Below are 12,942 nucleotides of genomic sequence, written 5' to 3' on the forward strand. Positions count from 1 at the left end.
ATGAATTGTTACGCCAAGGTAACTAGTGTTTCCAATGTCGGTCCAATTGTCACACGTGAGTGTGTACGATTGAGCTCGTGACAGAACCTCCTTAAATGGTTGTTTCAAAACTTCATATCGAGCTTGAATTTTTGCCAACACCGTCATGAATACTTTGAAGGCCTCGTTCTCGACGATTGAAAGGGGCAATTTCGCCACACATATCAAATAGAGAAGAACCATGGTAATTCGATTGGCGTTTTCTCCACGATCTGTAATTGAATTCAGAGTATAAGCGATGAAGGAATAGTTTATAAATGAGATCGAAAGATAGGAATAAGAATGATGAATAACAAACCTGCATAAGAATTCTGACGTGAAAATGCATTGGTGATGGTAGGTAGATTATGAGGAAACCAAGATTCATTCTTTCCGGTGGAGGGCGACTCATCAGAGAGTTTATCAGGGGACAAATGAATTTTCCGTTTCTTGGATTTCGGTAGTATCACAAAATCAGAATGTTTGCGCTCGAGATGTTGCAACATATTGCTGGTATTCTTATCATGTTTATAAATTCTGCCACAGTGCTGACATTTTGCTGTCAACTTATCTACGTTCTTGAAATGTTTCCAAACCAGACTGCTCTGTTTTCTAAATAACAAAACATAAAACTTATGAGAAATTCGAATCACGACTTCAAAAATATCCGTTTTCCAATGACTAAAAAATGAGGGGGCAAGTAAGAGAGCTGGAGCTTAGAGCTGATAAATAACCCTACAGCAGGACTATAAAATGATTAATATAAACAAATCAAGCATCAAAACTTTGTACTCGATACAAGATTTGAGTCGGCCAGGTAAAATGTTCAGGGATAATTATCGATAAATTATAAGACAACACATTATCTCAGTGAGGGTCAGTTTCAGGAGGAGAAGCAAGAGAATTAAATTTTTACATGAATGGAGGAAAATTACCCTTTCGGTCCAATCACCGGTGTAGAAGTGGAGACAGCTGATTTCTTCTGAAGTTTGATTGCGCCATCGGCTGAGGAAGAATTTTCTTTTATTTTCTTGCATAAATTATGGAAATTGATGGGGATGATCATTGTGAGTGAATCAGGTGATGACAAAGGAAGTACTTACATCTTTCACTTGGGTCTCTGGCCTCATTAGTAGGATATTGAAATTTTCGCAGCTTCTCTTTGGTACTGTTTGAGCTGTTGGTATGTTGTGAAGAAGAGTCGGAATCAAAGTGGATAGAATTTCTATCCGGTTTATCACTTTCATCGGTAACAGGTACAGTGTTTGACGTAGAGGCCTGTATATTTGTGTTGCTCTGTCTTATTGGTGACGTGCCTGGTGCTTGATCTATTGAATCTCCTCCCAACGCCTCATTGTGTAAGTCATCCGATGCATGATTACACTGTTCCTCGCTGGAAATTTCTACATTTTTAGAATCTCTCAGTGGCTATGTCACATAACCATTGAAGACAGAATTTCAAACCAATTATTTTTCGGGTGAAACGACTGTTCAGAAAAATCCAAATACTCATGCCTTTCATAACCAGATTAAACAAGCCCCAGCAATTCGGTTTTTTAAAAAATAGTCGTTGCACCTTACAAGATATTTGGATTGAAATTTTGCCTCTTATGTACATGTGACAGCTAGGTGTTCTTATTTTCTATATAGGGGAGGGTGGATTAAAATGGACACTTTTTTTTATTTAAACTGGTGTACTGGCAATTATCACCATGAAATGCCTTTCTTGGACTACAGGATGACGATCTAAAATGACAAACGCGTTGATCAAAGTCATTTAATTATTATCAGAGTAAATATAAAACTAATAGCTACGAAAATATTCATTTTTTAAATGGTTCAACAATGCAATAACTTTAGCTTAAAAAATACAGTTGAAACACATGTAAATCGAATTTTAAAACTCCATTTGCAGATGCTCAATCATTGGTAAATTTTTTACGTTATTGACGGATTCGCGTTATTCGAGAGCCCTGCTTGTCCGCCTGTTAATTAACTAATAGCTAAATATTTAATTTACTTATTTATGTGTATTGAGACGTAGAGAAATTTCAAAAATAAAAAAGAAAACAATTTTTTGGAGGTGTCCATTTTACGCCACCCTCTCCTAAACATTGATAATATTAAATAACCAAACGATATCTCGCGTTATACGATGACGTATCAACTTACAAATTAATTCCCCCATCAGTGCTCATGTGGATACAGTCAATCCTTCCATCTTCAGCTAAAGGTATATCTCCCCTTGTGATCAGCTCCATGCAAAATTTCTCTGCTGCCTCTTTATTCTCTGTAAGATGATAATTATAACACTTCTTTTCCTTGTCAAGTTTCGAATTATTTAATGCTTCGTTTAAAACGATGTTTTCTTTATCAGATATCCACGTGTTCGTTTAGCCAGTTAAAAACAAAAATGATTGCAAGGAAAAAAACATTATATGTTCTGAGAAAGTTTTCTATGTTTTTGGGATACGAAACATGGGTGTTTCAAAAAAGTTTTCTTTCAGAATATCAAAATAAGGAATGCATGGTTTTTTCCATGCAATTATTATTTTTTTTTTCAATCAACTAAACGACCACGTAGGAATCTGATGAAGAAAATATTGTTTTAAATCAACATACATTAATTGACTCGAAACTTAACAAGAATAAAAGCGTCATTATAATTTTGTAGATATTTATGTGTTAAATGTTATTCTCAATATTTAAACTAACGTCTTATCTTCAGATACGTTCGATAGTCAATTCCATTAATGACATATGGCTCCCCTTTGTTCAAGGTGACAAAAACTGTGAACAATATTTCAGAAGTTCGTGCTAAAAAAGAAAAAAAACATTGAGGGATAATATTCATTGACGCTTTTTTTCTCTGTCAAGTTTCGAATTATTTAATGCTTACTCGTTTGGAACGATATTTTCTCTATCAGAATTCTGCGTGTTCTTTTTGTTAGTTAAAAAAAAAATGCGCGTAAAAAAACATATGTTCTGAGAAAAATATTTGTTTTTCGGGGGTACAAAATATGGATGTTTTTAAAAAAATTTTATAAATAAAACATCGTTCTAAACGAACGCGTATTCAATTATTCGAATCTTAACGAGAAAAAAAAGCGTCATTAAAGTTTGAGGTTATTTCAACCGGTGGAGATATTGTTTAATTCAATGCTCCAGTAAATCATTCAAGTCCATAATCAAATGCATAAAATACATCACTTACCAGCTTTTTCACAGTCCATGCTGTGAAAATTTGGAATCTTCTTTTCTTTTAACTAATAATTTGATGAAAACTGAAAATACATCGGTTTTTTTTAAAAGGTGTGTAGTGTTTTCCAAGAGGATTAGTTATAAGGTTTTTTTTTAAATCGTGGATATTCGCGTCGAACTGTGCGAGGAACCCTAACGATGCAGGGTCCCTAGAGTAGCCGCCATCTTCACCAGAATTATTTGGATCAATGAGATTGGTCTTCAATTTTGTTGGGGGTCTCGAAGTTCTCGCGAGAAATAATTTCCAACCTCCAAAGTTACCCTCGTGTTTTCTTTCAATAATTATAATGGAAAAAATGGAGAAGGCACTCATGGACGACCTCATAATAACAGGTATGTATATCAAACATTCTCCTTCGAAGTACTTTTATGATCGTGACACTTTTAATTTCGTAATTTCAGAACATGCTCAAAGCTCGAGGAGGAAGTTTTCCATTTACCTGCAAATAAACATGCAGGATCCATTTCGTATTGATGGGTTGAGCTTGAATCTCTATCTACGTCTGTTGAGTATGTTTTTTTCTGCTAAATATTAGTGAATATAATAAGTAAAAATAAAACGTATTTGAAATTGTCTAATTTGCAAAATAATTCCAGGGGAGAATGGATTTGTTACAACATTTGTGCATAATCTGATCGACAGCGGGCGTGTGCACAACCAAGATGGCAACATCGAATCGTTCTATCGATCAGCGGACGGAATTTTTTAGTGAGTAATAAAAAATAGTATCTGAATTAAATTTTTAAATAATCTATCACGTTTTTTATAAAAATTTTTTTAACTCATTCGTCTAGCGAACGTGTGGAGTTGAATTGATGTGAACTGGAGAAGAAAAACTATAATTAAAATGATCTCATTATCTCATTTATCTGTATGAATCTCTACCTATAAATAAATGAAAATTTTCTATCGTATTTATTGCATTTATTATTCTATTTTTTCGACGTTCTTTAATCGTTTTATGCTCAAACATCCATTTCCTTCTAATCTAGAAATTCTATGATGAGCGGTAGCCCACAGGCGGCATTGTTAATATTCAAATATTAAATATGTAATTGAAAAAATTAACGGGATTTGTTTAATTAATGGCTTCAAAAACATCGATGTTTGGGAGAAAACATCGAAAAATCGATTAATCGGCTGTTGGAAACATCGAATGAAAAACATCGATGTCTTCGACAGAAAAATCGATGTTTTCGATTAATCGAAAAACATCGCCCATGCCTAATCGCCACTACCCGCCGTCCCCCTTCGAATCAAAATACGTCGTTTCTTAAATTCCATCAACAGATCATTCGTTTTTCTTTTCTTTCTCCCTTCCTTTTCCCCCCCAAAAACGATTGTTCCCCTCACCCCCCTCGGAATTAAAGTAGAATCATTGAAATAAAATTAATAATTTTATTTTCGAGTCAAGTAAAAAATTTTTAGAGTAGAAACTTTCGAAATTTTTATATTCTTTGGTGTTTTTTGCAATAATTTTTTTGACGTGACGGGAAGAATAGCTACCCTCATTTCAGTACTATTTTTCTGTTTTTCTTCGACTTTTCGAACCTGCAAAGGGGGACTCTCGAGTCTTATTAAGATTAGCCGCGGGAAATGACGGAATAACTCACGGGTGGTTGTTTTTTCTTAAATTAATAATAATAAATAATTCGACAGAAATCCCCTGAAATTCTGTCCATTGAATAAATTTCCATTGAATAAATTTCCATTGGATAAATTTTCATTGAATAAATACGACGGTCCCTCCGATCCCCTAACAAGATGACTCCGAGACCCAACGCCAACCCTATATTCACCCCCGTCCCTACTACTTCCATTCTGCCCAGTACACACGTCCCCTCTCCCTCCATCGAGGTTACCCATTATTGAGAGCTATGTAAACACAGGTTTGAGGAACTGGGCCCTTATGAGCAGAGAGCTCTTCTAGATGCCCATCAAGTAAATATTTTTGCAAGTCCCAAGGTTTTGATAGATCGATTCGTAAGATTAGAAGTGAGAAAAAACTTTGGCGATGAGGCCGCTGAGTGGAATAAAGAAGTTGATTCTTCCTACATCGCTCTTTCTTTTTTAGGCATTCCCACCCAGCTCTGGGGAAGTTCGTTAATTCAAGTAGAAACACAGAACAGGAGGTCAGAGACCTCACAGATTGTTGAGTTATCTCGCACCGCCAGTAAGCGAGAAGTTCCCAGAATTGAACTCCCCTCAGATGAATTTCAAGTTACCCCCAGTCAGCCTCGAACTAGTACAGTGGACCTCAGCCCCTCGAAAGCCCTAGAGCCCTCAGTTCCTTGGTATCCCAGTCAGCCCCACCTAGCCACCCTGACAGTAGTCGAATCACCCAATACATCTCTTGAGCAGACACCTCAGAATCATACCGAGGATTGCCCCCAAATTCCCCCGGGACCGGATCAATGCCTCGTTCAATCCCTTGGAAAACCCAGTAGCAGTGAAGAGAATGCAAATGTTAAAGATCTCAAGGAGGAAGTAATTGAAGATCCCAAACTCCCTCCCCAGATGGATCAAATTCCCCCACTCATGTCTCTGAAAATCTCCCGTCCCCCTAGCCTGAATCGAATTCCCCCGTTCATGAGTTGGAAAACCCCTCGTCCATTTGATCTGAATCCACTCTCTTCATCAGTGAGAACTAGAATCCCTCGTCCCCATGCAGTTGATAGAAAGCCCACTGAAACCAAGTCAGCATTCCTCTTTCACTCAGTACAATCAAGGTCACCCCAGCCCCTAGGAAATCCCAGAATGTCTCCAAATACCTCGGAACTCCTCCCAGTTACCCCAGCTACCCCAGAGATACCGGAGAAGACCCCAGAAATCCCACAGAAGACCCCAGAGATCTCAGAGAAGACCCCTAGCATACCAGAACGCCCTAGAAGAACCCTCAATCCCGCAGGAATCCTAGGAATATGCCACCATGTCTCAAGATTCCACAGAATGATCCGGAGAGTACAGAAATATCCCCTAGAGTCTCGAAAATTTCCTGGAAACCCCCAAGTCCTTCTAAAAATCCCCGAAAACTCCAATGAATCTCGACCACTCCCCAAATTTTCCAAGATATCCCAAAATCCCCCAGGTATCACAGGATTCAATCTTAATAGTTAGAGTAGGTGAACTGAAAAATCGGAACAGTCAGTAGGAAAAATCTATTGTTCCCAGGAAATAAGAAAAATTCACCTAGTAAAATAGGCCCCGTATTAGGTTAGATTATTAATTAGAATTATTATTTCACAAAGTAAAGTAGAATAATGATGATTGTTCAACAGAACTTTCTGACAAGCCCATGTATCTTGTACCCCCGGGACAATCCGAGACTTAAATCGAAAATATTCACCTCGAATTGCCCCTAGAATGGACAGTAAGCCCCCAAGTTTCCCAGAAGACCCCAAGATACCCTGAGACACCGCAGACCCCTAGAAAATTCACCCGGAGAACCCAGAAACCAACCCCATGTCACCTGCACTCCTGGGACCATGACCAGCTGGATTTAAAAGAAAGGCTTAAAATATTCAGAGAAAGCTGGGAGGGCCCTGACACATTCTAAGAACCCTGGAATTAGGTTAGGATTATGTTAGAAATATTTCGCATGACCCAATGTGGTCCGAAATACCCCAGAATATGAGAGATTTTATAATCAGTCGTTGCGATGAGCATGACTGTACAAAGTTGCCCAGAGATCCATAACGGTTATTAATTAAAATCACTCGTGGATAAAATTGTCGTTAGTTTACGTTTTTAAGTAGTCACATCTTTCCCCCTCGAGACCCATAAGGAGCCCCCCAAAAATCGAATCCTCCCCCCAGCGATGAAGTCAGGTGAATCCCCACAATCCCCATCTCCCTTCACCCTAGGGACAACTGTCCCTGATCTCGATACCCTTGTTCTCATTCATTGACCCCCTGGTTACCCCTCGACGAGCCCCTTCCCCAAGGTCTGACCATAAGATTGAACCCCCTAGACAACTCCCCAAGCCCAAGAAATCAACCCCTCGCCCTTCCATTTATTTTAGTTTTCTTTTGTTACCCAAAGACCCTTTGATGTATAATTTTTCGAGTATAATTTTTGAATATTGTTTGACGGAATTAGTTTTGGTTTCATTATTAATAATTAATTGGAAAATAAGGATGAGAGTGTTGCGGCGACTGAGCTGTCGTCCAATGAAAAATAAATGGAGTGGTCAACCTACAAAATCATAATTACGAACGAGGGAAAATGTAGGGAGATACCCCGTATGATAAGTGAAATAATTGGTAAAATTTGTTCCTAATAGTCTGAGCCTTCATTCCAGCCTCTCTTCCCCTGGAGCAGTAGCCTAAAAAATTAGTTGTAAAAGGTTTGAATCGCTCAACGCAGGGTTGTTGAAACCCTACGTATTCTCTACCCCCGGGACAGCTGTGACGAGGCACATTATTTAATTTTTATTATTTTTATACATATTTTTCCCCAACACACACTGCCCCCTAAAACCGCAAATTCTCGCCACCGTTGGTTACCTCTTCCCTTGCTTTTCTCCTCATCGCCCCTCTACCCTTGCCCCTGGACATCACGAAGACATCAGCCGAAGGAAGACATCAGTTTCGGCCCCACCCGATCAATTGGAGAAGCCATCGCCCCCTGGAAATTCCCCATACTGGACCCCCGAATATTCAACACTTGCAACAATTCCTTGTGAGACATCCCTGGATTGTGGTCATCGTCACCACTCACCCGTGCTGATTGGCCCCGATTACTCCCGAATTAAAAACCGAAGGACATCGACACCTGACGAACCCCCACGAATCGCGAAGGAAAAGAAAANCCTCATCGCCCCTCTACCCCTGCCCCTGGACATCACGAAGACATCAGCCGAAGGAAGACATCAGTTTCGGCCCCACCCGATCAATTGGAGAAGCCATCGCCCCCTGGAAATTCCCCATACTGGACCCCCGAATATTCAACACTTGCAACAATTCCTTGTGAGACATCCCTGGATTGTGGTCATCGTCACCACTCACCCGTGCTGATTGGCCCCGATTACTCCCGAATTAAAAACCGAAGGACATCGACACCTGACGAACCCCCACGAATCGCGAAGGAAAAGAAAAGACCGTCACTCGTGCATTAGCTGCCCCGTGAGTCGCCACGTGCCCCGAAAGTAGTAAATAGTGAATACAGTAAAATTCGCCCGGAAGTTATTTGGCGGATAAAAAGAGGATTTTTGATACATCGAGCTCATCCCAGCTCTAGTATTGGTGCCCAGGAAACCTCGAGGTGGAAAGGAGGCTCTCCAGGAAAACGCTCTGGTATTTTGAAGGAGTGCAAGGCGCCGGTGGAATTCCCACGTGTTCGCCAGAGTGAAGTCCCATCGTGAGTACGAGTTACCCCCCACATTTTCCCTCTTGCCCCCACAATATTACCCTTCATACCCCCCAATGGTGAGGGCACACTTTTCTTTTTGTCTCTCAGTAAATTATCCGATTTAGTTATCTCTTTTGATTACTCTTCTCGATACCTCTAGATTCTCTCCCATTTTTCACAATTTAGATTCATCCCTTTTTGACATGTACTAAAGTAGCCTGGCCGCCCCCACTTCCCTAGATCAGAGCAAATGGCCTTTTTGACGTCTTCTGACGATCCATTATTTGTAAAGTTCATAGAATATATCTTATCATTTGAATTTAACCCGTTATTTTATCTATTTCTTTATTTTACCTTTCCTCAATTCAGGAAATAGTCTAATTAAAATAAGGAAAAGGTCACATTGACCTGAAATGGGACACGACGGGACTTCACTCTGGCGAACACGTGAAAATTCCACCGGCGCCTTGTACTCCTTCAAAATATCAGGGCGTTTTCCTGGAGAGCCTCCTTTCCACCTCGAGGTTTCCTGGACACCAATACTAAAGCTGGGATGAGCTCGATGTATCAAAAATCCTCTTTTTAAGAATGATTCAAACCTTTTACAACTAATTTTCCAGGCTACTGCTCCAGGGGAAGAGAGGCTGGAATGAAGGCTCAGACTATTAGGAACAAATTTTACCAATCATTTCACTTATCATACGGGGTATCTCCCTACATTTTCCCTTGTTCGTAATTATGATTTTGTAGGTTGACAACTCCATTTATTTTTCATTGGACGACAGCTCAGTCGCCGCAACATTCTCATCCTTATTTTCCCATTAATTATTAATAATGAAAACAAAACTAATTCCGTCAAACAATATTCAAAAATTATACTCGAAAAATTATACAGCAAAGGGTCTTTGGGTAACAAAAGAAAACTAAAATAAATGTCTTTGGAAGGGCGAGGAGTTAATTTCTTGGGCTCGGGGGTTGTCTAGGGTGTTCAATTTAATGGTCAGGCTTTGAGGAAGGGGCTCGTTGAGGGGTAACCAGGGGTCAATGAATGAGAACAAGGGGTATCGGGATCAGGGACAACTAGGGTGAAGGGAGATGGGGGTTGTGAGGATTCACCTGACTTCATCGCTGGGGGGAGGATTCGATTTATGGATCTCGAGGGGGAAAGATGTGACTACTTAAAAACCTAAACTAACGACAATTTTATCCACGAGTGATGTTAACTAATAATCGTTATGGATCTCTGGGCAACTTTGTACAGTCATGCTTTCATCGCACCGACTGATTATATAATCTCTCATATTCTGGGAAATTTCAGACCAGATTGGGTCATGCGAAATATTTTTAACCTAATCCTAACCTAATTCCAGGGTTCTTAGAATGCGTCAAGGCCCTCCCAGCTTTCTCTGAATATTTTAAGCCTTTCTTTCAGATCCAGCTGGTCATGGTCCCAGGGGTGCAGGTGACATGGGGTTGGTTTCTGGGTTCTCCGGGTGAATTATCTAGGGGTCTGGGGTGTCTCAGGGTATCTTGGGATCTTCTGGGAAACTTGGGGGCTTACTGTCCATTCTAGGGGCAATTCGAGGTGAATATTTTCGATTTAAGTCTCGGATTTTCCCGGGGGTACAAGATACATGGGCTTGTCAGAAAGTTCTGTTGAACAATCATCATCATTCTACTTTATTTTGTGAAATAATAATTCTAATAAATAATCTAACCTAATACGGGGCCTATTTTACTGGGTGAATTTTTCTTATTTCCTGGGAACAATAGATTTTTCCTACTGACTGTTCCGATTTTTCAGTTCACCTACTCTAACTATTAAGCCTGAATCCTGTGATACCTGGGGGATTTTGGGATATCTTTGAGAATTTTGGGAGTGGTCGTGATTCATTGGGGTTTTCGGCGATTTTTAGAAGGACTTGGGGGTTTCCAGGAAATTTTCGAGACTCTAGGGGATATTTCTGGACTCTCCGGATCATTCTGTGGAATCTTGAGACATGTTGGGATATTCCTAGGATTCCTGGGGGATTGAGGGTTCTTCTAGGGCGTTCTGGTATGCTTGGGGTCTTCTCTGGGATCTCTGGGGTCTTCTGTGGGATTTCTGGGGTCTTCTCTGGGATCTCTGGGGTAGCTGGGGTAACTGGGAGGGGTTCCGAGGTATTTGGAGACATTCTGGGATTTCCTAGGGGCTGGAGTGACCTTGATTCTACTGAGTGAAAGTGGAATGCTGACTTGGTTTCACTGGGCTTTCTATCAACTGCATAGGGACGAGGGATTCTAGTTCTCACTGATGAAGAGAGTGGATTCAGATCAAATGGACGAGGGGTTTTCCAACTCATGAATGGGGGAATTCGATTCAGGCTAGGGGGACGGGGGATTTTCAGAGACATGAGTGGAGGAATTTGATCCAGGGTAGGTGGTCAACGAATTTTGAGGGACATGAGTGGGGGGATTTGATCCATCTGGGGAGGGAGTTTGGGATCTTCAATTACTTCCTCTTTGAGATCTTTAACATTTGCATTCTCTTCACTGCTACTGGGATTTCCAAGGGATTGAACGAGGGATTGATCCGGTCCTGGGGGAATTTGGGGGCAATCCTCGGTATGATTCTGAGGTGTCTACTCAAGAGATGGATTGGGTGATTCGACTACTGTTAGGGTGACTAGGTGGGGATGACTGGGATACGAAGGAACTGAGGGCTCTAGGGCTTTCGAGGGGCTGAGGTCCACTGTACTAGTTCAAGGCTGACTGGGGGTAAGTTGAAATTCATCTGAGGGGAGTTCAATTCTGGGAGCTTCTCGCTTACTGGCGGTTCGAGATGACTCAACAATCTGTGAGGTCTCTGAACTCCTGTTCTGTGTGTTTACTTGATTTAACGAACTTCCCCAGAGCTGGGTGGGAAAGCCTAAAAAAGACAGAGGGATGTAGGAAGAATTAACTTCTTTATTCCACTCAGCGGCCTCATCGCCAAACTTTTTTCTCACTTCTAATCTTACGAATCGATCTATCAAAACCTTGGGACTTTCAAAAATATTTACTTTATGGGCATCTAGAAGAGCTCTCTGTTCATAAGGGCCCAGTTCCTCAAACCTGTGTTTACATACCTCTCGATAATGGGTAACCTCGATGGAGGGAGAGGGGACGTGGGTACTGGGCAGATTGGGGTAGTAGGGACGGGGGTGAATATAGGGTTGGCGTTGGGTCTCGGGGTCATCTTGCTAGGGGATCGGAGGGACCGTCGTATTTATTCAATAAAAATTTATCCAATGGAAATTTAATCAATGGAAATTTATTCAACGGAGTGAAATTCAGGGGATTTCTGTCGAATTATGGGAGTCAGGGAGAATTTGGTGTTATTTCAATTCTTCGGAAGTTTAAGAAAAAACAACCACCCGTGAGTTATTCTGTCATTTCCCGCGGCTAATCTTAATAAGACTCGAGAGTCCCCCTTTGCAGGTTCGAAAAGTCGAAGAGAAACAGAAAAATAGTACAGAAATGAGGGTATCCATTCTTCCCGTTACATCAAAAAAATTATTGCAAAAAACACCAAAGAATATAAAAATTTCGAAAATTTCTACTCTAAAAATTTTTTACTTGACTCGAACATATAATTATTAATTTTATTTCAATGATTCTACTTTAATTCCGAGGGGGGTGAGGGGAAAAACCGTTTTTGGGGGGAAAAGGAAGGGAGAAAGAAAAGAAAAACGAATGATCTGTTGATGGAATTTAAGAAACGACGTATTTTGATTTGAAGGGGAACGGGGTGTAGTGGCGATGGAATGTCGAGAAAAGAAAATGCGTGGGAATAACACGTTCAATACTCGTGGGGGGAGAGGGTGGGTTATGAGGAGAATAAATTCGAGGACACACAAAAATCCAGCAAATAATATTCGAGAAGAAAAATATACGAGAGGAATAAATGCGAGCGAGAGTATTATGACGTAATATAAAGAACGGATGAGTCTATCGGGCAAGCCGGCTACCTGACGTAGTCAAAACAAACCCGCAACGGTAAGCCACATACAATGGGATTGGAATTCGGCGAATTAGGGAGGAGGTGACAGAAATAACGCTCTAATTTCAGCGCCTGGCCCCACGTTGCGCGCCAAGCTGTGACGAGGCATATTTATTTATTTTTTATTATTTCTATATATATTTTTTCCCAACACACACTGCCCCCTAAAACATAAATCCCGCCGCCGTTGGGTACCTTTCCCCTAGTTATCCCCCTCATTACCCCTCCACCATCGCCCCTGGACTCAACAACGACGGCAGCCGAAGGAAGGCAACAGTTCCGGCCCTACTGC

The 12,942-nt window shown here is 40.7% G+C and overlaps 1 protein-coding gene across 1 annotated transcript; it reads left to right on the forward strand.

Annotated features, from left to right (window-relative positions):
• The first annotated feature begins 5,210 nt into the window (after window positions 1–5,210).
• LOC107042156 (protein PELPK1-like) lies at window positions 5,211–6,397 on the forward strand. The gene is made up of 2 exons (XM_015263065.1): window positions 5,211–5,221; window positions 5,269–6,397. Exons 1-2 carry the CDS (start codon window positions 5,211–5,213, stop codon window positions 6,395–6,397), a joined length of 1,140 nt encoding a protein of 379 aa, XP_015118551.1.
• The last annotated feature ends 6,545 nt before the right edge of the window (window positions 6,398–12,942 follow it).

The sequence above is a fragment of the Diachasma alloeum genome, unplaced genomic scaffold, assembly GCF_001412515.2.
Source record: "Diachasma alloeum isolate Michigan unplaced genomic scaffold, Dall2.0 Dall_scaffold_00427, whole genome shotgun sequence".
NCBI classification, from domain to species: Eukaryota; Metazoa; Arthropoda; class Insecta; order Hymenoptera; family Braconidae; genus Diachasma; species Diachasma alloeum.